We start from the raw sequence: 27620 nt of genomic DNA on the forward strand, positions 1-27620 counted from the left end.
AAGTGCTTTACAGATAAGCCCTGTCTCAAAAACAAAAACAAACAAACAAACAAAAGACAAAAAACAAAGCAAAAAAGACAAACGTTTCTTTTATCCATTTGAGAAACTAAAAATAGCCAATAGAGGTTGTGTGACTCTCCCAAGGCCACCAAAAGAGGTGGCAGAGATTTGAAGCCACACTTTCTATTCAGTTTAAAGAGTCCTCCTAAAGATCAACAGACACATATACACACACACACACACACACACACACACACACTGCTAACTGGGAAAAACACTAGTGATCAACTTTAGGGAAGGGCTGTTGCCCTTGAGGTCAATCCTTAATTCATCTCAGGTTCTCCGGCTGTGTGGTACCTGGTAGAATCTGGACTGCCATCCCATGTCCATGCATGCATGAGTGCCATTGAGCAAGGTCAAGGGGTCTTCAAGGCATAACCAGGAGAAGGTGTGGTCAGTGCTCGCTCTGTGGGGAGTCTCTGGAGTGTGTAAGCCCACGCTGAGCAGAGCTCTCCAGGAGAGGGGGCCAGGCCCTTTACTCCAGTCCTTCTCCGGACAGGAGGGGTGTAGGAGAGCGAATGGGCGTGGCCGGTGGGGAGGGGGCGTGGTTGAGGGGAGGGGAGGCCGCTCCGCCATATTCGATTCGACCCGCAAGCCGCGGCGCAGCCAGCATGAGTACCGGTGCCTTCTACATCTCCAGCCTGCTGGAGAAGATGACGTCCAGCGACAAAGATTTCAGGTGCGCCCTGCGGCGGCTCGGGACTCGTTTTCAGGGGTCTCAGCCGGTCCCGGCCGTCCCCCTGCTCCCCTGCCCTCCTGCAGAGCCCTGTGGGAGCCCCCGGCCTCTTCGCCTGGGCCTGGCTGGGCCTGCTGCCGGCCGAAACAGCCCCGCCCCCAGCCTCTTCCCGCCTTTGCTGTGCTGGCCTCTCAAGTCCCCTAACACTGGGCGCCCCCCAGACCCTCCAGTGAAACCCCCATTGGTCTCTCCTTTGAATCCAGTGCAGTCCTTTTCTGACCCTCACTGAAACAGTCCCTTTTCCTGCACAACGTCCATCCAAGGCTATCTTCCGATACCTACACTTCTGCCCGGTCTCTAGGTTACCCCATCCCCCGAACCCGGTACCCCTGCCAGGTCTCCTAACCCTAACTTTACTTTCTTTCATCTCTTTCCTTTCATTCCGTCCCTCTTCTTTCCGGCCCCTCTTTACCACCCATCCCCCTCATTCCCATCCTCTCCCAAGATTTTAGTTAGTTAAGCATGATTTAGAGCAGGAAGCAAAAGTTGAGGTCTACCTCTCTCCCCAATTTTCTTTCTCCTACCCTTCTCTCCAAGCACCATAGAAACAGAGGAACAGAGTTGCCAAGAAGGATGGGAATATCTGGTGCAGCCCCTCATCTTGCAGGGGAAACCGAGGTTCAGTGACAAAAAAGGGTTAGCCCAGTTCTGTACCCTCAAGTTGACAGGATACTGCACCCACTCTGAGTCTTCTGTCACATTAGTTGTCCCTCCTTTTACAAACAGGGAAACTGAGGTCCTGGGACATGAAGAGCCTGGGTTCAATGCTACATTTAGGACCAAGCAGAGATGGAAATGTTAGTGGGGTTCCCAATCTAGCCAGTCAGGAGGGGCCAGAAGCCTGTTTGTGTGGTCTGACCCTTACTGTGTCCTGTAAATGCATTCCTCAAGAATTTCTCTGCAGCCCCAAGCCCCATGGTGGTAGTAGATCCTTTGCCCTGGCTTCAGATCTTGGCAGCCATCACTGACTGGATCTGTAAGTGATGGGCAAAGTACTCTGTCCCTTCCGAACCTTAGCCACTGTGCTTTAGGTAACAGGCAAGTGCTTTTTGAATAGTTGCCCTGACTCTGTGCAGGGAAACAGGGTAGGTCTTAGTAGAGTGTTATTTGGGCCCAGGTTCTTCCTGTTCTCCAGAAGTCTGGAGGGGGCTTTGGCTTACTCAAAATCATATGGCCTGCCAGAGCTGAGGAAATGACTCTTGGGCCTATCAAGGAGTTGGTCCTATCATCCAGGGCCTGAGAAGCCCTTTAAATCTGTCCCTGCCAGCAGCCTCGAGGACACCTAAAACCACCCTGAGCATATGAGAATGGTATCTATTTTTAAAAGTCTGAATACCAGGAGCCTGAGCTCCCCCCACCCCCACCCCCCAGCAGCTGTCCAGGCACCATGTGTCCCAGTGTCCCATGGTGCTGCCTCTCAAATGACAGGAGACCATGGCTTATGGTTCCCAGAGGGGAATGGCTAACTGGAGTTCCAGGCAAGGGACAGCAAGCCAAGCCTTGGTTCCCGGTTTTATTTGGGGATCAGACTCTGACAGGGAAAACCAAGAACTTGAGAGATCTGTCGGGAATTTCCAGATCTTTTTCAATGACACAATGCTGTTTGAGGATTCCGGTGACCAACCTCCTGATAGCTGTCTCTGGTGCTTTGTAACCTCTCTGAGCCTACTTGTCTCAGATTGGCCTCTTAAAACCCCTGAGGATGCTATGGGAGACGGGCAAAGAAAATTTTCATTTTATTCATGGAAAAACAGAGAGCCAGGGTTAAGGAGGCAGCTGGCCAAATTTTACCTCAGTGATAAAGCGAGACAAATATGTTTACTTAAGCCTCGCTCTGCTTTGGTGCTCTGGCTTGTCAAAGTATTATCTCTGAGAGTGGTGTCTGCAGACCTGAGGTGTTTGAAATGCTGAAGTTTATTTGTGAATGTTGATTTCTGGGTTCCAGTTTCCATGAGGCTGTTTGGCTCCAAGCCAGTGGTTCTCAACCTTTCTAACACTGCACACCTTTAATACAGTTCCTCATGTTGTGGTGACCCCCAACCATAAAATTATTTGGTTGCTACTTCATAACTGTAATTTTGCTACTGTTAGGAATCGTAATGTAAATATTTGATGCAGGATATCTGGTATGTGACCCCCCCCAAGGGGTCTCGATCCACACCACTGCTCTAAGGTCTGTGGAGCACAAATTCTCCTGCCCTCAGCCTGCTCCCTTGTCATACCTGTTCCTTGCTGAGCTTAGAGTGTCAGCTGTGAACCTGCTGAGCAAGGGTATGTGTGCATGCACATGTGTTTATGTATGTATATTTATGTATGTTTGTGTGGGCATGTGTGGAAGTATATTCATATATGTGTGTATCTCTGTGTGAGCATGGTGTGTGCGGGGTCTTATACGTGTGTATATGTGAGGAGTATTATATGTCTGTGTGTGTGTGTGTGTATGTGTGTGTGAAAGAGAGAGAGAGAGTGTTGAATTCTGATGAAGTATTCTCATATATTCATTGCTGCACAGGAGAGAAGTGGCGTCAAACTCTGGATGGGTATGCTAGTTGATTTTTTTGTCAGGTTGACACACAAGCTAAAGTTACCTAAGAGGAGGGAACTGGAATTGAGAAAATGCCTCCATAAGATTGGCCTAGAGATAGACCGTGGTGCATTTTTTTTAAAGTAGTGATTGATTGGGAAGGGCACAGCCCGTTGTGAGTGATGCCAACCCCGGGGTAGAAGAAAGCAAGTTGCAAGAGTCATGGGTGTAAGTCAGTACGTTTCTCCATGGCTTCTCCAGGTGTAGTGGCACAGGCTTTTAAACCTCCATGGGCTCTGTCTCAGTTCCTGCTTCCAGGCTGTCAGTGATGGCTGTGATGTGGACGTGTAAGCTGAAATAAACTCTTTCCTCCCTATGTTGCTTTGGTCATGGTTTTTATCATAGCAATAGAAACCTTAACTGAGACAGTGAGTGAATGGGAGTTTGCCAGGCCCACTGGGGCCCCATGCAGGAGAAGCAGAAAGGTCCAAAAGCAAACATCCTTTGCCTTAAAGTGCCTAGGTGGTAGATAGGGTAGCGACAGTACCCTCTTCTCCTTCAGCTCAGCTTCCCGCCTTTTCTCCAGAGCTTCAGGCTGATCCAACTGTTATAATTAAGAAATGGTGATATGGCCAGGCAGTGGTGGCGCACGCCTTTAATCCCAGCACTTGGGAGGCAGAGGCAGGCGGATTTCTAAGTTCAAGGCCAGCCTGGTCTACAGAGTGAGTTCCAGGACAGCCAGGGCTACACAGAGAAACCCTGTCTCGAAAAACAAAACAAAACAAAAAAAGAAAAGAAAAAGAAATGGTGATATGGACAGGGTCTATCCAGGTTCTGTGGGCTGCCATGATATCAAACAGCAGGCCTGGGCCGGCAATGTGAGGGTTGGGACCCCACTCTAGTGGTGACAGATTTTACCCTAGGAGGCTGGGATAGGAAGCAGGCTTTCTCTGGACTCCTCTTTATAGCATCTCCCCTGCTCTGGCTCATTTTCCACTCAGGAGCTAGCAAGCATGGTGGCCTGTGGGGATAGGTGCACTGGAGAAGTCTTCTGCAGTTAGTGCACTAGGTAGAGACCCAGTCATATTTAGATCTTCTGTTTTCAGGAGTTAAAAGAACACTTTAAGAGTGTTCAGATATTTGATATATGATTCAACGGCGGCAGCATTACAGTTACAAAGTAGCAATGAAATAGTTTTATTGTTGGGGGTCACCACAACACCAGGAACTTATATTAAAGGGTTGTAGCACTAGGAAGGTTAAATAAGGATTTAGCCAGTCCTCCTATTTCAGTCTCTCACCTGGTGGCAGCTGGTCTAGTTGAGGTGGCTCAGCCCTGCCCACAGTCCTGATTACCCACCTGCCTTTGAACCCTTGCACTGAGGTTTACTTCTCGGGAACTCTGAGATAGGACACCAAATTATCAGGGCCTTAAAGCTGCTGGATAACCCACGTTTTTCCCTGCCCCTACCCCAGGTTCATGGCTACCAGTGACCTGATGTCAGAGTTGCAGAAAGACTCCATCCAGCTGGACGAGGACAGCGAGCGTAAGGTGGTGAGGACACTCCTGCGGCTCCTGGAGGACAGGAGCGGGGAGGTGCAGAACCTGGCTGTCAAGTGGTGAGTTGAGTGGAGTGGGGTGACTGGGGGAAGGGTCATGCCCCTAGGATACAGCCTGTGAGAATCATCCCACGGTTCTTGAGCTTGCAATAGGGTTAGATGGTCTTAGCCTGCATTCCTCAGAGGTTGACCCTATGCCAAGAGTTCAAATGTAAGTTCTGTGGGAGGTGATCCAGGAAATGGGAAGGTAAATGGGGAAGAGGAGATGGGAGGAGTTCTGTAGCCCTGAGAGGTCCCCAGGTAATGATCTGGACCAGGCTTTGAGAAGTGAGGCTCCAGATCTCAGGTTGATGACCAGCATCAGAAAGTGGAAACCAGTTAGACATGCATTGGAAGGCCCCACCTAGACCCTTGGGGATGGCTCAGCAACCAGTTAGTAATCCTCTGAGAGATGTGACGCCAGCTCAGATGTGAGGACCTTTGCTTTGGGGCACTGTGGGACCCCAGGACAAGATGCAAATCACAGGCTCGGGGGTGAACCACTTTCCTAGCAAGAAAGAGTTTCTGTTGAGCTGGGGTCTTTCCTCGGTATGTGTGTCCCCGCAAGATTGGGAGGAATGAAGCAGGCAGCCTGGCTTAAGGCATGCCTGCAAGGTTTTGGACTTTTTTCCCTTCCTCTGTCTGTCTTAGCCTGGGTCCCCTGGTGGGCAAGGTGAAGGAATACCAAGTGGAGAACATTGTGGACACCCTCTGTGCCAACATGCGGTCAGACAAGGAGCAGCTCCGGGACATCGCTGGCATTGGCCTGAAGACTGTGCTTTCAGAGCTGCCTCCTGCTGCCACAGGTACCCAGGCCTGGTGCTGCTCTTCAGCCCACTGTCTCTGATACTGAGGCCAGGTGACTCCTCTCTGGGAAGCCCACAGCTGTCTTCACAGTGTGCTTTCTGTGTGTCTCTGTTTCTCCTCACCCAGTGCTTATGCCTATATTAAGTATCTCTAGTAAGTAGTGACACATGGCTTTAACCCTAGCATTCTGGAGGTGGAGGTGGTGGATCAGTATGAGTTTGAGGTTAGCCTGATCTACATAGATCCAGGACAGCCAGGGCTAAATAGTGAGGCCATGTCTCAAATTTAAAAAGAGAGAGGGCTCAGAGAAGTAAAAAGTCCTACTTGGAGCCCTCAGTAGGAAAGAACTGACACAGATCAGTTTAAATTTATGGCTGCCTGTTTGTCAGGAATGCTTCCAGCCACAAGGAAAGAGCTTGAAGTTACGGCAGCTCGGAGGAGTGACTGCTGCTGCCGATCCTCTACACCCCTCCTCCCTTTCTTCTTCCTCTCCCCCTCTCTCCTTTGTCTGGTGGTCTGCTGGAGACCGGTGCAGGGGCTTAGATGTGCTAGGCCCAGCTACTCTCGCCCATTCTTTTAGCCGTTCTGTAACTCAGTGTGACAGACTCACAGTCTTCCTCCATGGTCTCTCCCCTTTGTAAGAAAAGACGTGTTTTCCAATGGATTCTATCACACTGGCAAGGGACTGGGAAAAGAAGTGTTTAACTTGTCTCCCTTCCTGGTGTATGAGCCAGCCAGCAGCCCAGCCATCGGTTTGTCACCTTCCTTATAGCTGATCCCTATAGTTGTTTCTTAAGACTTGGGTCAACCTTGAACCACTGAAGCCCAGGCTTTCCTACACTACAGACATCTGGGGGATATAGGTTCAGAAGCACAAACAGGCCAGAGTTGGGAGCCACCTTCCCAATCCAGAACCTTACCCTTCCGCTTGTACCCTGCGTAGGCTCGGGGCTGGCTATCAATGTGTGCCGCAAGATCACAGGCCAGCTCACCAGTGCCATCGCCCAGCAGGAAGATGTGGCTGTGCAGCTGGAAGCCCTGGACATCCTCTCTGACATGTTGAGCAGGTGAGTGAGGCCACTTTAGGCAAGAAAGATGGGGACAGGCCAACATTGAGATGCGTGGCCTGCATGCCAGGTCCTGTGCTTAGGACTCCTTAGTCACCCAGCAGCCTTGCAAAGGAAACAGCAGTGTCACACTATGGAACAGGCTCTGGGAGGTCATTAGCTCCAAGGTCACACAGTAAACCTCTGGTGACTTGTGCGTTTGTTCTGGGGGCAGGCGCTAGCATATTGGTCTGCATTATTCCTGGGGAGGAATTCGTAGGCAGGTCGCCAACTCAATGTAGAAGTAGAGTACAGGGCCCAAGCTTGAAAGGCCCCGGCGTAGTTACTGGACAAGAGCATCTTCCTGGAGCTGAGTCCCCATGGGCCCTGAGCAGATCTAAGGGCATCACGGAGGGCAGAGGCAGGAGAGGTTTATGAAAGGGTTCAGCTTTGGGGCTCAAGGGGACACTGATGCAGATTGTCCTTTCGATTAAAAGGTTAGAAGGGCCAGGTGTGGTGCACAACTTTAGTCCCAGTACTCTGATGGCAAAGGCAGGCAGATCTCTATGAGTTCAAGGCCAGCCTGGTCTACAAAGAAAGTTCTAGGGCAGACAGGGCTGTTACACAGAGAAACCCTATCTTGGGGTGGAGGGGGAGACCCAACATGGTGGGCTCTAAGTAGAGTTTAGGCCTCTGTGGCAGAGTGGGGTCCCTTAAAGGTTTCAGAGGAATTGAGAGGTTCCATGGCATGTGGGTAATAACTGTCCTTAATTGGTACTTGTAATCAGGCCATCTCTGATCCAGGATGGCAGGGGTGGGGGAAGGATTCTTGTATTTGGAGGAAGGAGTGACTTTTGGGGGAAGAGGTGCCCATTGATGAATATATATGCATCATATAGGGGTTAGTCTGGGACCTGTGCAGTGTCAGCAGCATGTGATCATGACCTAAGCAGTCTCTGCTCTGGGTCCTATCAGACTTGAACCCGGGGCTTGTGCATGGTGAGCTGATTATGGAAGCTGCTGTGCAGCGGTGAGGCTGGAGGGCTGGGTAGGAGCCTCAGGACACAACCTGTCTTCCTTTGCTCTTTCTCTCTGTAGAATGGCCAAGCAGGGCTCAATAGGAGGGTCTTTGTTTTTACATTTGTGGTAAGATTGGACCCTTCATGTTTTATTTTTGAGACTCCATCTCTCAGAGTTGCTCAGGCAGGCCTTGAACTCACTCCGTACCCCAGACTGGCCTTAAGTCTGTAATCCTTCTGCCTCAGCTTTCCCAGCAGGTGAGATTATAGGCCTGTGCCCTAAGCCTGGCTTGGCTTCCAGGGGTTGTCTGAAGAGGTAGGCTCCTCAGGATCTGGAGTGGTGAGATTAGAGAATGACCCTACAAGTCTGTTTTAGGATCCAGGAGATCAGAGAATTGGGGTCAGAGTGCTCCAGGAGCAGAGGGGTACAGTAGGAGGTGATGTGTTCCATTTGGGTGTTGGGGTCCACACTAGCCCCATGTTGGGGCGGCCAAAAACTGTCGCGGCCCAAGCAAAATGTTGAGGCCTGGGCCGACCCACGTTTGGGCGGCCACTGTATCCCGGCCCAAGCTGCCACTCTGGTCCTCGGGTCGGGGTTCAGCAAGAGTGAGAGTGAGGACGGACTCGAAGAATGCAGACCAGACAGAGTGTAATTCAATCCCGTTTATTCTTCAGTGTAAGTCCTAAGTCTTGAGTTCCTAGTGCCTAGTCCCTAGCTCCTAGTCCCTCCAAGTTCCAAGTGCTAAGTGCCTAATGCCTACTACCTAGTTCTTCCGAGTTCTCTCCCAAGTGCCTGCTACCTGTCTTCTCTCTGCTGTGTCTCCCTAATGTCTGATGTGTCTGATTCTCTCTAGAGCCAAGTGTCTTCTACCTAATGTCTGATAACTAACTCCAAGTTGTTCTCTCTAAAGTGTCTCCTCTGTCTTTTATATGTCTTACTTCTAAGCCATGCCTCTAAGTTACACCTTTAATCATGCCCTTAGGTCTTGTCTCTAAATCTGATCTCTACACTTCTAAGTCATACTCTTAAGTCACACACCTTTAATCTCACACACCTTTAATCTCAAGGTATCTAAACCAAGATTATTGGAGTGTGCTCAGCTGTTGTAGGCTATTGTAATCCAAATCACATGTCAGGGTATATGGCTCAAGATGGCTGCAAAGCTGATAGCCGCTTTCTGCTAAAAGTCAGCCCCCAACATTTGGGCATGTTGAGTTTGTGGTGCTTGGGAGGCACCCCTCAATCATGAGCTTCAAGGGCCAGACTCTGTCCTTATGGCTTGACTTCCAGCATAGAACCTCTGACACCATAGATGAATAAGTAGGTCAAGGCTTCATCAGAGTGACCTGGACTGGACACAGGAGACTGAGGTCTTGGAAGGCAGCAGAGCAGGAAGAGAATGGCCTTGGGGCACTGGGATCAAAGTCACCCAGAGCTGTTTGACTGTGGGGAAGGAGCTGGGGCCACTGAGAGCCAGGTTCTGCCTGTGGAGAAACTATATGAGGGCTACTGCTTGTCTTGAGCTTAGAGCTCAGCTTATCCAGAGGATACTGGGGAGCCATGGCGGGATTAAGCAGAGGAGTGATCAAGTCTGTTAGGTTTTATTCCACTCGAGTTTCAGTAAGGAGGATAGACTTGCAGGGATGGGTAGAGAGGCAAACCTCAGGCTCCCAAGAGTTTGAAACATCCTCACTGGAGCCCCCATGCCCACTGCACTCCTCCCTGAGCTGAGAGATTGGACACCTGGGCTCAGGTCATGGACTTACACTGTTGACTTCAAAGCAACAGTGTAAAAAAAGAAAGCAGTTTCGTTCCACTGGCTGTCCTATAATAAGCAGTTAAGTGACTCCCCATAGTTGGAGAGGGTCCTTGTCACTTTCCAAGGGTCTTTGAATATCGTGAGTAAGAGATACAGAGAGGATGGGGATGTGGATCCTAACTGCCTGAGTGCGGTGCCTGGCCTGACATTGCCTCCCATCCTGTCCTCAGGCTAGGTGCCCCATTGGGCACATTCCATGCGAGCCTGCTGCACTGCCTATTGCCCCAGCTGAGCAGCCCGCGCCTGGCTGTGCGCAAACGCACTGTTGTCGCACTTGGTCATCTGGCAGCCGCCTGCAGCACCGACCTCTTCGTGGAGCTTGCTGACCACCTGGTGGACCGGCTCCCTGGGCCACGGGCACCCGCCAGCCCTGCAGCCATTCGAACTCTGATCCAGTGTTTGGGCAGCGTGGGCCGTCAGGCAGGCCATCGCCTGGGTGAGGGGGCAGGTCTAAAGTGCTGTTCAGTGGGGGTAGGGAATATGCTCCTAGCAGGAGCATAAACTGGCTTTCCTTTTCTGAGTCTTATGTCTCTTGTGTGGTCTTCTGGGACTGACTTCTGTGGCCTGGAGGCTTAGGGATAGTCCTTGCAAGTCATGATATCGAACCCTAATTCAGAATGTGTTCCAGCCTCCTGCTTGGACGGGCACCCCTTAACCTGTGAGCCAGGTTTGGAATTTTTCAGCTTTTATTAAGAATTATAGGTCTACAGAAGCCACACTATTTAAAGTATACACCAGCGTAGAGTTGTGAGCTCACATCACAGTCAAAACACCCATCACTAGGCTGGAGAGACGGCTCAGTGGTTGGGAGCACTGGCTGTTCTTCCAGAAGACCCAGGTTCAATTTCCAGCAACCACATGGCAGCTTATAGCTGTCTGTAATTCCAGTTCCAGGGGATCCAACACCCTCACACAGACATACATGCAGGCAAAAGAAACCCACTCAGCATTCCCACCATCCTCCCATTTCCATCTCTGCCTCTCCTCATATCACCACTTCAGGCTTCATCAGGTATGCTGTTAGCAGCAAACACCTTAGGCAAGTGTTGCTAATTAGAAGACCGTGTGAGTGGAGGTAGCATAAATCAGCTCTCCTGACTCCTGGTGAGCCTGTGGACTGCAGCAGCTTCTCCTTGGCTGCCCTCAGAGCATGGATCTGGGAAGTAGGCTGAATAGGCTTAGCCTAGGGCTCAGGTTTAGTTGGGCAGGAAACTGAGGTCCCAAGGACCCAAAAAAGTTTATAAAAGACTGTCTAGGGCTGGAGAGATGGCTCCAACACCAGTATCAGGCTGCCAACAAATGCCTGGAATTTCAGTTCCAACAAATCTGACAGCCTCTTTTGGTCTCTGCAGACATCATATGCACACACACATAAATAATAAAATACATTTAGAAGGGATGTTTAAGAGTCACCAGCTTAGCATGTTCCTTCTTACATAGTGGGAAGGGTATGGCTGGAAGAGGGCTACTGGATCCTCGAAAGCCTGTGGGTTGAGACCCTATTGGGGGTCAAATGACTCTTTTACAGGGTTCACCTAAGATCATTGAAAAACAAATATTTACATTATGATTCATATCTAGCAAAATTGCAGTTATGAAGTAGCAATGAAAATAATTTTATGGCTGGCAGTTACCACAAGGTTGTGGGTGGGGACCAGGCAGAGGCCCCTCTTGCTCTCCCATCTGCCGCTCACACCCTAGTGTAGCAATAAAGCACAGCCCTGACTGTGCCTCAGCCACATATGCCTGATCTGCAGGGACCAGAGCTCAGCTCTACCTGTATTGTGGTTCGTTGGTTTCCACACCATGATGATCAGTAGACAGAGTCGGGAAGTCTTTGCAAGTGCCCACAGCCCCATAACACATAGCAACCAGCCTAGATCCCAGTCAGCTTGCCTCTAAGGCTTCTAAGTTGAGTCTGCCCTACAAAGGCAAGGTTGGGCTGAGGCTTCAAGCTGGCGTCTGAGGGAAGGTTGGCTACTTCAGTGACTCTTTGGCTCTGCAGGGGCCCACCTGGACCGCCTGGTACCCATGGTGGAGGAGTTCTGCAACCTGGATGACGATGAGCTGAGAGAGTCCTGCCTCCAGGCCTTTGAGGCCTTCCTAAGAAAGTAAGTGCGGCAGTTGCCCAGACAACAGGCAGGGGAACTTGGCAGCTCCATGGGAAGTGGGCAGGGATGAGGAGACAGCTCTTGACTTGTTTTGGGCCCACCCCTGCTCTTCCATGCTGAGTTCCAGTGAGCCCTCCCCTCCTTGTCCCTCAGGTGCCCCAAGGAGATGGACCCTCATGTACCCAATGTGACCAGCCTCTGCCTGCAGTACATGAAGCATGACCCCAACTATGACCATGATAGTGACTCTGAAGAGCAGATGGAGACCGAGGACAGTGAATTCAGTGAGCAAGGTAGGTGCACAGCCTGTTTTAGGGAGAGCAGGGCACAGTGGCCAAAGCAGGGGCTACAGCAAGCCTGCCTGGCTAGATGCTGCTCTTCTTTAGCTGTGAGGGAGGCAATGCAGTCATCCTCCTGCCTGCCCTGTTAAACAGCTCAGATCAAAAATACCTGGGAAAGTTAGTCTGTACTCAACACATAGACAGTGATGTGACATCAGTCCCACCCTAACATCACTGTTAGGATGTTTCTGTTGTATCAAGTGTTATAAATATTTAGTGGGGTGTGTAGGGTGTATATGACTACCCTCAGATGCTGGCATCCAGGCTCCCACAGGTCCCAAGGGACAACTCTAATCATCACTTCCTGAATATCCAGTGGTATCCTAAGCTCTTCCCTCATATTCCTCATAGTGACCCTAAAACCTTCAGACAGGGAACCAAGGAAACACCCAGAAGTGACCTACCTAGGACTTGGGTGAGCTCTGACAGACTTTCCACCTTTAAGCTACCATTTTTATAAATGGTTTTCAAGATAATGTTTTAGCCCAGCACCAAAGCTAGAGGGAGAATGGTGGGCACGTGGAGGAGACAAGTCCAGATGGGGGCTCAGTGGCATCTTCCCTCGTGGCCTCTCCATCACTCAGATTTCCTACAAGTGGGGTACACATGGAGACTAGGGGCTTGAAACAAAATCAGACAGGCATCATGGGGCCTTGAATGCTGAGCCAAGAGTTGGACATTTTCTTGCCAGTAATAGAGGGCTATGGATATTTCTTGAGGGGTGGCACAGAGTCCATTAAAGGAGATGTGTGCTGAGCTGACAGGTTGCTATGGCCTGTTGTAGCTGGTCTAGATTTCTTTGCCATGTGAGTCTTAGTTGTCAACACAGTGGTACAGTGGGAACACCTGGTCTCAGATACAGGATGCAGAGCTGTTCCTTGTCACCTCTGATTCTTACATTCTCCCCTAGTGAGATAGATGGATTGAATCTCTGCCCTGCATTTTCCTAACTATGTTCCCTGAGGAGGTCTCTCATCCTCTCTGAACCTTGGCCTTGACAGTGAGCCAGTAGCCCCTTTGTTCCAGTGGAGTTGTTACCTGCTGACTCTCAGGCCTATCAGCAGAGGGCCTTGCGCACCTCTTCTTTCTTTGGTGTTTGTCTCTGAACACCTTTGAGACCTGACCAGGACTGGGCTAGCTCTGAGGGCATCGGAAGTCTGCCTTTCTCTTTGGAAATCCCAGTACATGGAGGGACCAGACCTAAGCCAGAGGATGGGCGTGAACCCCAGAAAGCCTCTCCCTGTCTCCACTGCAAACTTGGATGCCATGTCATTGTATTTTGGAAGAGGGCAGTGTCTCAGTAAGTATTCCAGGCTGACCTTGAATTCATGACTCTTCCACCCCACCTCTCCAGTACTGGGATTTACAGGCCTGTCAGCATACCAGCCCATTGTTCCTTGATGTAGTCAGACAATGATCTGGAGGCAAGAAAGGTTGTGGCTGAAGGTTGTGACAATTGTACAGTGGATCAAGCCACTTCTTGTCTCTTGGTCCCAGTTTTCTTCTCTGCAATGGGGAAGGGTCCTTGCCTGCAGGAGAGACTGTGGATCAAAGCCGTGGGTATGGTCCTGAGTGTGCCACAGGTGTTCACTAGGGTAGTAGCATTCCCAGTAGGCTGAATACTGATCTTCAGAATGTGAAGCCCAGGGTAGGGCTTCCACTGTCTTCTTCCTGAGCTGAGAGACACAGCTCTGTGTGTCTTCCTCCTGCCCCAGAGAGTGAGGACGAGTATAGTGACGATGATGACATGAGCTGGAAGGTACGCAGAGCTGCGGCCAAGTGCATGGCTGCCCTGATCAGCTCTCGGCCTGACCTCTTACCCGACTTCCACTGCACTCTGGCACCTGCGCTCATCCGCCGCTTCAAGGAGCGGGAGGAGAACGTCAAGGCAGACATCTTCGGGGCTTACATCATGTTGCTGCGACATACACGGCCCCCTAAAGGATGGCTGGAGGCTGTGGAGGAGCCCACCCAAACTGGCAGAAACCTCAATATGTTGCGAGCACAGGTAGGCTGTGTCCTTACACTCTCCCTCTTTCTGTTCTTCCTTTCTTCCCCCTTTACTTGCTGAGGAAAGTGGTGTGAGCACCTCTCTGTGCCCAGGCTGGGTGTTCAGATGGAACCCTGCCTCATCCTTGCTCTGTGTGGTGCAGGTTGGAACACGGCAGCAGTACAAGTAGGGCTTGCAGGAGTGAGGAGACCTTTGTTTGCTTCACTTTAAAATCATTTCTTCTGGCTGCTGGGTGGGGAATGAATTGTGACAGGACAAGAGTCATGGCTGGGGACCAACAGGAGGACATTGCAACTGTGTCAGGTGACAAGAGGTGGTGCCTTCGACTCAGAGAAGGCAGAGGGATTAAAAGGAATGGTCGTTGAGAAGTGGCTGGATTGAACTGCTGGATCTTGCTGGTAATAGGTTGCTTGTGGCTGGAATAGGCAGGTATCAGTTGACTTCCTGGCTTCCTGCACTAGGGGACACTGAGGAGGGGGGGACATCTACATCTTTATACATTGATGGTTGAAGCCCTCATTGGCTGTAAGTAGTGAATTTTCTGTTAGAATAATAACACAACCAGAGGCTGGGTCCCTGCTAAGAAAAGAGGCTTAATTAGCTCAAGATTGAAACACAGAGTCCAGGCCGGGTGGTGGTGATGCATACCTCTAATCCCAGCACTTGGGAGGCAGAGGCAGGCAGATTTCTGAGTTCCAGGCCAGCCTGGTCTACAGAGTGAGTTCCAGGACAGCCAGGGCTACACAGAGAAACCCTGTCTCGAAAAAAACCAACCAAACAAACAAAAAACAAAACCAAAAAAAAAAAAAAAGAAAGAAAGAAAGAAACACAGAGTCCAAAAATCATGGCCTGGGCTCTGGTGTGGCTTTCCCTAGCTGTGTGACATCTTTGCAGGTGGCATGAATATACAAAAGAGAGAACCCGTGGTAAGACATGAAGCCAGAACGATATGAGGACTAAGCCCCCATTTTACAATAAATATGTCCAATAGAACTGTTTCATCCTTTTTAGTGACTTCCTGATAATTCCACCTTTTAAAGGTCCCTCCTCTTCTGAGTACCACCACCCCATGGGGACCAAACTTCCAATACGTGAGTCCTTGTGGGACACAAACTTTATGTAGACTAAAGCAGGTGCCTAGGTTGAGCCACTTAGGTAGGCAGGAAATGTGTGAGCTGGATCAGAGATACAGATCGGGGTAGTACTAGGGCATTGGATTCAGGACTATCTGGGAAGAGTGTATAGGTAAATAAAGAAGGGGCCACGTGCTAAAGACAGCTAAGCTTCTGCTTTTCCTCATAGAGATAGAGGTGATAGCCAGGCTGCTGGGTCACCTTGAGCCAGTTCCTGTAGCTGTCACTCTGTCGGAAGAGTCTGAATCAGATGACTAGTAGGGACTGATAGGCAGGCACTAAGCTGTCCTGTCTGTGTTGGAATCTTCCCTGGGGTGGCTTCCTAGCTGGTTCCTGATCTCCCCACCTGCTCTCAGGTGCCCATAGTGATGAAGGCCTTGCAGCGACAACTTAAAGACCGGAATGTTCGGACCCGCCAGGGCTGCTTCAACCTCTTCACCGAGCTGGCAGGCGTCCTCCCTGGCAGCCTGGCAGAGCACATGGCTGTGTTGGTGTCAGGTATGCTGGGCTACAGCTGGCTCTCTTCTCTTTGGGCCTCTTCCAGAATACAGACCCCTACCCTGTATTGAGCCCTCAATCCCTGAGAGCCCAGCAGTATTCCTGGGCTTGCCCTGTGTGATGATAGCCCATGGTGGTCGTGTGTTATGCCTCCACCCCTACCCCGACCACAGGGAGAGCAAGCTTCAGGTGAGTTCTGGCCTTGTTTCTCTCAGCTCTGGTGGCTTCTGGGAGCTTTGGATGCTTGGTTCAATACAGATACATTGCTCACTATAGCCCTAGACTGAACCAGGCTAAAGAACCCCTAACCTTGGTTCCCACCTGCAGGCATTGTCTTTTCACTGGCTGACTACTCCAGCTCCTCCACCATACGGATGGATGCCCTGGCCTTCCTGCAGGGGCTTCTGGGTACAGAGCCAGCTGAGGCCTTCCATCCACACTTGCCTACCCTCCTGCCACCTGTGATGGCCTGTGTGGCTGACCCTTTCTATAAGGTGGCAGCTGAGGCCTTACTGGTGCTCCAGGAGCTGGTGCGGACCCTGTGGCCACTGGATAGGCCTCGGCTGCTGGACCCTGAGCCTTATGTTGGAGAGATGTCCACAGCTACCCTGGCACGACTCCGAGCCACTGACCTGGACCAGGAGGTGAAGGAACGGGCCATCTCTTGTGTGGGTCACCTTGTGGGTCACCTTGGTGATCGGCTTGGGGATGACCTAGAGCCCACACTTATACTTCTCCTGGATCGCCTACGAAATGAGATCACCCGGTTGCCTGCTGTCAAGGCACTGACACTGGTGGCTGTGTCCCCATTGCGACTTGATCTGCAGCCCATCCTGGCAGAGGCACTGCCCATCCTGGCGTCATTTCTGCGCAAGAATCAACGGGCCCTGCGGCTGGCCACGCTGGCTGCCCTGGACGCTCTGGCTCAGAGTCAGGGCCTTGGCCTGCCTCCCCCTGCTGTGCGGACTGTGCTAGCTGAGCTGCCTGCTCTGGTCAGCGAGAATGATATGCATGTGGCCCAGCTGGCCGTTGACTTCCTCACCACGGTGACACAGACCCAGCCCACCTCTCTGGTTGAAGTCAGTGGACCTGTTCTGGAGGAACTGCTGCAGTTGTTGCACTCACCCTTACTGCCTGCTGGGGTGCTGGCAGCCACTGAAGGCTTCCTGCAGGCACTGGTGGGAACCCGCCCTCCATGTGTGGAGTACTCGGAGCTCATCCGCCTGCTCACAGCCCCTGTGTATAACCAGGTTGGGGATGGAGGACCTGGCCTGCACAAGCAGGTGTTCCACTCACTGGCCCGGTGTGTAGCTGCCCTCTCAGCTGCCTGTCCCCAGGAGGCAGCAGGCACGGCCAGCCGCCTGGTCTGTGATGCCAGGTCACCCCACTCAAGCACAGGGGTCAAAGTCTTGGCATTCCTATCACTGGCTGAGGTGGGCCAGGTGGCTGGGCCAGGCCCCCAGAGGGAGTTGAAGACGGTGCTTCTGGAAGCCTTGGGGTCTCCCAGTGAGGACGTGAGGGCTGCAGCCGCATATGCCCTGGGCCGTGTGGGTGCTGGCAACCTGCCTGACTTCCTGCCCTTCCTGCTGGCACAGATTGAGGCCCAGCCCCGGCGACAGTACCTGCTGCTACATGCACTCAGGGAGGCCCTGGGGGCTGCCCAGCCTGACAACCTGAAGCCCTACGTTGAGGATGTGTGGGCACTGCTCTTCCAGCGCTGTGAGAGCCCCGAGGAAGGCACTCGGTGTGTGGTGGCCGAGTGCATTGGGAAGCTAGTGTTTGTGAACCCTCCCTTCCTCCTGCCTCGATTCCGGAAGCAGCTTGCTGCAGGTAAGAGTACAGTGGCCTAGGTTGGCCCAGCATGAGGCAGATACTTGGTCCCCAAGCACACATAGAACTCACACAAATCACTGGAGATGAGAGCCACGTGTCTTTTAATCAAGGAAAAGAAGCCAGTCAAACAAATGGTGTTTCCCAAATGCGCAGGCTTCCTCCTAGTGGTCTCCGGGGTGGAGGGACAGGTCTTTTGGGAATCTTTCGGGGGGGGGGGGGTGTCTTCAAATGTTTATTTTATGTGTATGGGTGTTTTACCTGCATAGATATATGTGTACTATATGCAGGCAGTGCTCTCAGGGGTCAGAAAAAGGCATCAGATGCCCTGGAACTGGGGTTACAGACAGCTGTGAGCTGCCGTGTGGTTATGTATAAATAAGCCTAGGTTCTCTGCAAGAATGGCCAGTGCTTTTAATTGCTTATTGTATCTGTACTTAACATGTGAAAACTTTTCTGTCTTTATTTTCTTTTTTAGAATTACGTGTGTGTGTGTGTGTGTGTGTGTGTGTGTGTGTGTGTGTGTTTGCCATGGCATGCATGTAGAGGTCATAAGACAACTTATGGATGTTAGCTCTCTCCTTCTGTCATGTGGATCTTGGCTTGAGCTCAGGTCACCAAGCTTGGTAATAACTACTTTTATAGCATAAACCATCGTGTACAAGGCTTTTTCTCCTTAAACAGTAGAGATTTAACTACTGTTGACGTGTTTAATGTAAATAACTTGAAGAAGATCAAAATACATATGTAGGTTCTGTGTAAGTACCTTGTTGTTTTGTGGAAAGGACTTGGAGTCCTTTGGCTTAGTATACAGAGAGCTCCTGGATCCTGTCCTCTGAAGATCCTAAGGGGTAAAAATACAATGTAAAGTTTCATGATGGCGTCAGGCTGACAGGATTAGCAATATATAACTATAACTAGGAGGCAGAAGGATTGTTTCAAAGTCTACCTGCTTACAGATATTAAAGGCCTTCCTGTGCAATTTAGTGAGACTCTAACTCTAAACAAATGAATGAATGAATGAATGAATGAATGAATGAATGAGGGGCTGGGGCTGTTGATGTTGCTTGGTGGTAGACTGTTTGCTTATGTATGATACGTGAGGTCCTGGGTTCCGATTCTACCATCACAAATCAGGTGAGATAGAGCTGGGCATGGCAGTGAACACCTTAATCCCAGCACTCAGGAGGCAGAGATAGGAGGAACTCTGAAATACAGACCAGCCTGGGCTACATACTGAGTTCCAAGGCAGCATAGAGAAACCCTGCTTTTAAAAATACCATCATAGAAATAAAACCATATGATGTCATTTTCATAATCTGTCATAATCTATGGTCATGATCTGTAGCAGTTATTTTTTCTCACTGCTGTGACAAAGTACCTGATAGAAGCAACTTTAGGGAGGACCCCGCTTAGAGGGAGCAGTCAGTCATAGATGAGAAGGCCCTGGCGTGAGCAGTCATGGCAGCAGGAGCCTGCGGAGTGGCTAGTTTACACCTTAGTGGATAAGGATGCAGTTTAGGCTGGAATCAAAGGCAAACGTTAACATTAAAGCTCACCTTCCACAGCCCACTTCTGTCTGCTGGGCCCCAGTCCTAAAGGTGTACAGCCAGTTTCCAGGTGAGGGCCAAGCTGGACATGTGACCATGTCCTGGCATGGCCCGTCCATCCTTAGGGAGCCGAGTGAGTGCCCCCCCCCCACCTCCAGCTTCTTTAAAGTCAGTGACAAGGTGAAATAAAATGAGTCCTCCATGACATCGTGCTGGGGGACCTGAGTTCTGGGGGAATCCCATTGGCTTCCAGCCTGCCAAAAGCTCCCCTGGCCTCTTCTCTGTGGCCTTAAACGTGAGCTTGGCCTTTCTGAGTCCCTCTGTCCCATGTAAAACGCAGACCAATAGTCATTCATAGTTAGTTTTTGAGACAGGTAACTCACTCTATAGCCCAGGCTGACTTGGAACTCCTGAAGATAGTCCTGGGACCTTGGTATGATGGGTTTACACTACCACAGCTTCATTATTTTAATTAACATTTTGTTGTTATGTGAGTTTGAATGGAGAGGATGTCTGAAAATGCAATGTAGTCTCAGTCTGAGGACAGGACTTTCTCTAGGGTCCTAGTTTTCTGTTTGGACCTGCCAAGACCCAGCCTCTTACTCTCCTAGCAGCAGGAGGAAGAACTGGGCAGATTCAAGGCTGCCATGGGGAATAGTCACGTGAACTTCCTGGGAGGGGGCTGTTTGTCAAGTAGGGAGAGGGTGTGCTGTGTTTTGCTGGGTCTACAGGTGGTCTCCTGCCTCACACTGTCGCCTCTCGTCTTGCAGGTCAGCCATACACCCGGAGCACAGTCATCACTGCCGTCAAGTTCCTCATCTCAGACCAGCCACACTCCATCGACCCTCTCCTCAAGAGCTTCATTGGTGGGTGCAACTAGTACCTCTCACCCTGGGTCTGGAGTGTGTCTAGGACAGCTTACAAATTAATCAAGGGAGTCAGACTCAAAAGCAAGTCTCTGTGATGGGCAGTAGGGTCAGACTCTTGAGTGAGGAGATACACCTTCAAACCCCTACCTATGTCACCATGGAACTCTGGTGGGCTTCATGTGCCCCTTACTGATGAGTTTTGCTTCCTTGTCTGTCAGATGGTTATGAGACATTTCTGGAGAACGTTCTCTTGAAAACAGCTAATAGAGTGGGAAATACTCTTTAAAGGTACAGGCTCTGAGGATGAAAAGCAAGCTGGAGCTGACAGCACTCACTTGACCAACTCTGAGGGGGCCTTGGCTGGAGGAGCCTTCATGGGGTAGGCTAGGCCCTCCCTTGAAGCCTCCTGCAGGACCAGGCTTCTTGCCTTCAAAGCCCAGTGCCGGCATCTTCTCAGGGGGCCACACCCAAATCTCAGCCCTCCTCTCAAAGAAGCTCTGTGGAACGTAGAGGGAGGCTGGGATTCCCCAGCCTTTGGCTCTGAATACTGACTTAAAAAGCTTGAGCAGGCCATTTCAGTCTCAACTATAAAATGGGGTGCTAACACATGCAATGGCACTGTGCCGGACCAAAGAGCCAGTGACATGACCACTCTTGAACTGGAAACTGGATCCTTGTCGCAGTCTGGATTGGCCTGGATGGACATAGGCAGATTTCTAGCCTTGCTGAGTTGCTGTGGTTGCATGTCCAGGGGCCCAATAGTGGTATCTTGGTTTTGTTTCATGGTTTGGTTTTTTGTTGTTTTTTTTTTTTTTATTATTAGTTGGGGTGTGTGTGTCTCTGTGTGTATAAGATTTGTTTTATGTGTATCAGTGTTTCACTTGAAAATGTTTGTGCACTACATGCGTTCCTGGTGCCTATAGAGATCAGAAGAAGACATAGGATCCCCTGGAACTAGAATCATGGATGATTCTGAGCTACCACATGGGTGCTGGGAACCAAACTCAGGTCGTCTACAAAAGCAGTCAATGCTCGTAACTGCTGACCCATCTCTCCAGACCCCAAGGCTGGTTTGTTTTCAGAGACAGAATCTGTATAGCCCAGGCTGGACTCAAATTCACTCTATATAGCCAAGGATGACCTTGAACTCCTGATCTTGCCTTTAGTTCCCAAGTGCTGGGATTACAGGCATGGGTCACCACCTTTAGCATGTTTGAACCTCAGTTCTGAGCTCCCTAAGATGGACACCATGAGATGCCCTTTGATAAGACTCATCAGTTAATTGTAATAACTCCAGCCTGGTAAAGGACACTGGTCCCATGTTACAAATGAGGAAACTGAGTCCCAAGAGAGGGTTCAGACTTGTGCTTTTTCTAGGTTTTGTCCTCAGAGAAGCAGGACTCTTAAGAGCCAGCATACACTGTGGGAAGGGCCCTAGGTTCCAGTGTGGTTGAGTCCTGATCTGCTAGAAGGCTACAGTTGCCCAGTGCGGGGAATTGGGTGTCACATGACAGTAGTACACCCTGTGATACTGATGGTCTCTCTGCTCAGTGGGAGCATGTATGCTTAGCATGTGCGAGGCCCTGGGTTCCAGCCTCAGCACTATTCCAAATTCCCAAATTAAACCTCTCAAAAAGGCCTACTCAGAGCAACCGTGTCAGGTTGGCACTTTAGACCTGGTCCTGTAGGTGGCCTTCACGTGTTATTCTGCACTCAGAGGCTTAGGCAGGAAGATCACGGAACTGATGCTATTCAGTAAGAATCTGTCTCAGAACGAACAGTCTTCTGTGCCAGTTCTCAGCCCTGTGCTTCACAGTGGCTGCCCTGTCTTACTCCTGAAAGCCCTGTGGGAAGTCAAGGCTGCTGGAACCCAACATTAGTGGGAAGCTAGGCATTCTTGTGTGGACTGTAAGAGTATTATGTCTGGCTTAAGGTAGCTAGCTGTTCAGGGCATGTCTGCCCTTCATTCTGCATAACTCACAGTGCCCAGGCCACCAGGTACAGCATGGCGGTGGCTTTGTGTCTGCTTCTATTTCCTTCTTCGTCTTGTCGCTCTGCAGCAGAGTTCATGGAAAGCCTGCAGGACCCAGACTTGAACGTGCGCCGGGCCACACTCACCTTCTTCAACTCAGCTGTGCACAACAAACCATCACTGGTCCGGGACCTGTTGGATGACATCCTACCTCTCCTCTACCAGGAGACTAAGATCCGCCGGGACCTCATCCGAGAGGTATGTGGCAGCATGGACACCTGGTATGGCCTAGCCCCTTGTTAAGCCCTCTGTGCCTCACTGGCAAGGCTCATTGAAGACTAGGAGTGAACCCCACACAGGCACCAGAGCCACATGGCCCTAGTCATGTCATGCCTCTCCACTTCCCAGCTGTGGCCCAGACTGGCAACCGAGTGCCCCCTGAGCTTCTGTTTCCCTGGACAGGTCCTATTTCAAATGCTGAAACTGTCTTCAGGCGGATGAAGAAGAATGCTTATTGGATATAAATGGACTCTGTATTTAGACTTGGGTCCCTTCCTGAATACATCTTTTTGAATATGCAAACATTCTAAAATCCACAATCCAAACAAACTGAAGCCCCTAAACCTCAGGTCTCAGACATGTGGAATTGGACTATGATGTCAGCAACTGTTGTCACTCAGCCAGAGTTTCAAGTCTCACATAGCTACACCGTACTTGCCTTCTACCACCAAGACGTTCAGCCTGGTCTCCAGGAGAGCGGTGGTTAGGAAGGTCGGTTGGAGAGAGCTGAAGGAGCGGAGGGGGTTGAGGAGACTGACAGCCAAATCACCCTACGGCACCTAGTGGAGTTCTGAGGAGGGAGCAGTGCTCTTGAGAGGGGTTGGAAATCTTTCTAAAAGAAGGACATTTGAAGTTTTATTGGTTGTTTTGTTTTGTTTTTGAGACAGGGTTTCTCTGTGTAGTCCTGGCTATCCTGGAACTCACTATGTAGACCAGGCTGGCCTCGAACTCACTGGGATTTATCCTCTTGCCTTTGCCTCTTGAGTGCTGGGATCAAAGGTGTGAGCCCTCTATACCTGGTATCAGATACAGTTCTGGAGGCCAAAAGTATAATATCTGTACCCCTGAGGTGAAGCCCAGGGTGTCCACAGGGCACTCTACTGCCTCTGCAGTTCCCATGGCCACTACATTACTTGGCAGGTGGTACCATTACATTAAGCTCTGCCTACCCACAAGGCACTCTTTTTAATCCGTAATCTCTTCAGTTGGGTTTTGAGGCTCAAACCCTACTATTAGAAGCTAGATCTCATGGTTAAAAGCTTCAGAGGACTTAGTTCTTTGAGTATGAGACTTACCAGCAGTGTGTCAGTTTACCTTTCTGAGCCTTTGTGGAACGCTGAGTAGGACTGATAATAGCACCTTATTCCTAAGCTTTTCAGTTTTTCCTGTGACAGAATCTTGTGTAGTGTAGGTTAAGAATGACTCTGATCTGCTTCCCTCTCCTGAGTGCTGGGTTGTAGACACATGCCATCATGATGGTTATTCAGCACCAGAGGTAAACCTGGGTCTTTGTGTGTGCTAGGCAAGACCTCTAGCCTCTCAGCCAAATGTCCAGACCTTCCCAAGGTGTTATTAGTCCTCAAGTGAGATGGCAGCTGTCAGGCAAGAGCTGTAGCTCAGTTACAGATCATGTGTAGGCTGCCTGCACAGCGGTTGTGACAGTCCTGAGAAAGGAGGCTCAAGCGCATGTCGTGGGACTTGGGACCAGGATACAGTGCTAAGCAGCTGGGGTGAGTTGCAAAAACCAGGGGAGGGGCTTTTTACTCCAGAAACGTCTTCCTGCAGGTGGAGATGGGGCCCTTCAAGCATACTGTAGACGATGGGCTGGACGTGAGGAAGGCCGCCTTCGAGTGCATGTACTCGCTGCTGGAGAGCTGCCTGGGCCAGCTGGACATCTGCGAGTTTCTGAACCATGTGGAGGATGGGCTGAAGGACCATTATGACATCCGGGTAGGTAGTACCATGCCAGATGCAAGCCCAGCTCAGAGCAAGGGAACCAGGCAGCAGTAGGCCCCTGCCTATTTTCCCCATTCTCCTGGCACTCCATGAAAGCAGCTGTGCTTTCTGTCAAGACCAAGGAACTGGCCAGGTGGTGGTTGTGCACACCTTTAAACCCAGCACTTGTGAAGCAGAGGTGGGAGGATCTCTGAGTTGTAGGCCAGCCTGGTCTACAGAGTTAGTTCCAGGACAGCCAGGACTACACAGAGAAACCCTGTCTTAAAAAAAAGAACAAGGAACCAGGTCTTAGATGTTTCTCAGGGTGTGCACTCTGGGCACACGAGGTAAGTCTAGTGTAGTGTTGAAATGGCTTACACCAGTTTTGGTTTGCATTATTTGTTTTAAATGTTACAACATTTAAGAATTAAAGAATTAAAGAGATTTTATATGAAAAATAGTATTCTTTCGAAAACAACCCATAATGCTAAGTAAATTCCCACCTTTTTTTGTTTGTTTTGTTTTGTTTTTTGTTTTTCGAGACAGGGTTTCTTTGTGTAGCCCTGGCTGTCCTGGAACTCACTCTGTAGACCTGCCTCTGCCTCCCAAGTGCTGGGATTAAAGGCATTGCGCCACCACTGCCCGGCTCCACACTGACATTATATTAGTCTGTTTTCTGGTTGTTTTTGTTGTTGTCGTTGTCATTATTATTATTATTGTTATTATTATTATTTTGTTTTGCTTTGTTTTTTATTTATTCTATGGGCATGTCCACATCTGGGATTCCCACATATGAGTACACTCATATGTGACATACCAGAAGAGGGTGTCAGATCCCATTACAGATGGTTGTAAGCCACCATGTGGTTGCTGGAAATTGAACTCAGAACCTCTGGAAGAGCTGCTTAACCACTGAGCCTTCTCTGCAGCCCTTGCTTTGTTTTAAGACAAGGTTTCTCTTATATAGCTTTGGATGTTCTAGAACTATGTTGCTTGAACTCACAGAGATCCACTTGCCTCTGCCTCCTGAGTTCTGGGATTAAAAGCGTGTATCCTCACACTGGAACTCTTTTCTGTTGCTATTAAAATCAAAACAACAACAAAAAAGCTGTGTCTGGGTATTCTTTTTTAAAAGCCCTTTAGATCTTTCTGGAGGCTCAGAACCTGGTATTGGCATCTGTTTCAGCTCTGGCGGCATCAAAATGGCCAGCACCTGCAGAAGTTCACACAGTAGAATCAGGCATGAGGCATGTGCTTGTGTTATTGTTTTGGTTTTTGTTTTTTTCCAGACAGGGTTTCTTTGTATTAACAAAGCCCTGGCTTTGTAGATCAGGGCAGCCTCGAACTGAACTCAACGAAATCTGCCTGCCTCTGCCTCCTGAATGCTGGGGTTAAAGATGGAGGCAGGCTCATCTTATCGTTTACTTCTGTGGGGACTGAGGCCTCTGAGAGCTGAAGTAAGCGTTCCAGCAGGACCACCTCCAGTGACCTAGCCACCTCTGCTGAGGGCTCCATCACCCCTCAGCATTGCTATACAGGGGTCAGGCTTCCACACAGGCTTTTGTAATACACACACAAGTTGTCTGTCAACTGCAGCATGTCCAAGCCAGTGTCAGTGGGAGCTGAGGAGCTGCTGTTCCTTCCCAGGCCTGGCCAGAGGTGTGTGAACGTGTGAACTGCCCCTCCCTGTGCCTTTGGTTATCCAGCCATCCTCACACAGCCAAGCTGGCACGATTCAGCATCATGGTGCACATCTATCATAGGAACTGAGACCCAGAGAGGTGGGAGCCTTGGGCAAGGCCCTGGAGGGACTTGGTTGTCAGTTTGTGAGGTGCAAGCCGGAGCTTGCATTAGGTCTTCTGCTCTGTCTGGGTGCTATTTTACCATGAGCTCCATCTGCTTCCTTGGACAGATGCTGACCTTCATCATGCTGGCCCGCCTGGCCACTCTTTGTCCTGCACCTGTCCTGCAGAGGGTGGACCGGCTCATTGAGCCACTCAGAGCCACCTGCACTGCCAAGGTAAGCCCTTGTCGTGCCCTGCCTGGACCCTGGAGTGCCTGTTGGATTTAGTCACCACAGATTTGGTGTGGTGCTGGGGCTGGTCCCCTTCTCCCTACTCAGATGTGGGTGTCTAACTCAGGACTTTGTGCAGGCCAAGTCAAACACTGTTATCAACTGAGCCACATACTCAGCCTCAAAGTTGTGATCTTCAAATAGCAGCACATTAGTAGAAAAAAATGAAATCTGGTATGAATCAGGTTGAAATTAGACCTTTAACTGAAACCTATGCTTAAAATGGGTAACCCAGGCTCAGTAAGGACACTGTCTCCCTCTGCAGGTCAAGGCTGGTTCTGTGAAGCAGGAGCTGGAGAAGCAGGAGGAGTTGAAGCGCTCAGCAATGCGGGCAGTGGCTGCCCTGATGACCAACCCTGAGGTGCGCAAGAGCCCCAGTGTGGCAGACTTTTCTGCCCAAATCCGATCCAACCCAGAACTCACCACCCTCTTCGAGAGCATCCAAAAGGACACAGCCTCTGGCCCCAGCATGGACTCCATGGAACTCAGCTAGCTGTCCCCAGAACAAGCCTCCCTTCTCATCCCTATAGGCCTTGGCCTCTCCTGTCCCTCCCAGCCAGCCTCAGTGCCTTTGCTAGGGCCCCCTGCTCACAGCCCCAATGCCAAAGCTGGGCCCAGTAACTCAGGACATTCATTCATGAGGGTGATGTCCTCATTTACACTGCAGCCCTCCACTCATTTAGAAGCCACCATTGACCTGTGCATAAGACCAGAAAGCAAGCAGGGGGTTGACTTCCTACTTCACTTGCTCTGGACTCCAAATGTTAATTAGCACCCTGGGCCTGGCCATGGGTAGTGCTGTGTAGATCCCATGTGTGTGCCTAGATCTGGGCACAAAAGAACCAATGCCTCATTAAATAGCAGAGTAAGAACTGTTTACAGGGAGGATAGTGTGGCTCACTGGACAGGCATAGGTCCGCTGTTTGAAACACCCCTAATCTCATCACCCAGGTGTGTAGTTGATAGTACTGAAAATTTAAATATGACAGACCAAGGTTTTGATTTTTAAGACATGCCCCTTTATAGCCACAGCTGGCCCAGACTCACATCTACCTGCCTGGGATTAAAGCCAGCTGAGGCCAGTTATCTTGCGTTAATAAAAAACATGCAAAGCTCTCCTCACATGATTCTTATTCCCAGTGGCTAAACAATAGTTCCTTGGTTGATTCAGTCCTGGAAATAAAGGCCACAGTTGACTAGGAGGCTGAGGGTAGACTATATACGGGTCATAGCAAGCAACCTAAGATCGTATCTAAAAGCCACAGGGCAGGATGCTCAGTGACAGGCTGTTCTTCCCTGGGTGCCAGCCCTCCTGGTAGCAACAACTGTTTCTAACTCCTGTCCTAAAGGACCCAAGGCAGACTTGCAGGCAAAAATTTTACCATGCACTTTAGGGTAAAGCCCCACCACTACAACATAAAACTTAAATTTCTACAATGAGAACAAAAGGGGGAGGGGCTGGGATGTAAATTTCCCCCTTCCCTTCTCCCTCTGCAGCCCAAATGCTTTTACTTCTATGTAAGTACACTGTAGCTGTCTTCAAACATCAGAAAAGGGCATCAAATTTCATTAGATGGTTGTGAGCCACCATGTGGTTGCTGGAAGTTGAACTCAGGACCTCCTGA

The 27620-nt window shown here is 50.2% G+C and overlaps 1 protein-coding gene across 1 annotated transcript; it reads left to right on the top strand.

The window, feature by feature from the left end:
• The first annotated feature begins 616 nt into the window (after positions 1-616).
• Positions 617-27113, top strand: Cand2 (cullin associated and neddylation dissociated 2 (putative)). Its single transcript, XM_034512054.2, has 15 exons — positions 617-739; positions 4797-4940; positions 5571-5725; positions 6670-6793; positions 9782-10047; positions 11617-11722; positions 11876-12015; positions 13779-14071; positions 15564-15705; positions 16033-17535; positions 19856-19951; positions 22015-22184; positions 23772-23936; positions 25834-25941; positions 26261-27113. Exons 1-15 carry the CDS (start codon positions 672-674, stop codon positions 26486-26488), a joined length of 3708 nt encoding a protein of 1235 aa, XP_034367945.1. The 5' UTR covers positions 617-671; the 3' UTR covers positions 26489-27113.
• The last annotated feature ends 507 nt before the right edge of the window (positions 27114-27620 follow it).

The sequence above is a fragment of the Arvicanthis niloticus genome, chromosome 9 (assembly GCF_011762505.2).
Source record: "Arvicanthis niloticus isolate mArvNil1 chromosome 9, mArvNil1.pat.X, whole genome shotgun sequence".
NCBI lineage: Eukaryota > Metazoa > Chordata > Mammalia > Rodentia > Muridae > Arvicanthis > Arvicanthis niloticus.

Excerpts from the sequence above, each read along its gene's own strand:
- Cand2 (XM_034512054.2), top strand. The coding sequence starts at position 672 with ATGAGTACCGGTGCCTTCTACATCTCCAGCCTGCTGGAGAAGATGACG. Across the intron at positions 6,794-9,781 it reads CTCTCTGACATGTTGAGCAG|GCTAGGTGCCCCATTGGGCA; the intron begins GTGAGTGAGGCC and ends TCCTGTCCTCAG. Across the intron at positions 23,937-25,833 it reads AGGACCATTATGACATCCGG|ATGCTGACCTTCATCATGCT; the intron begins GTAGGTAGTACC and ends TTCCTTGGACAG.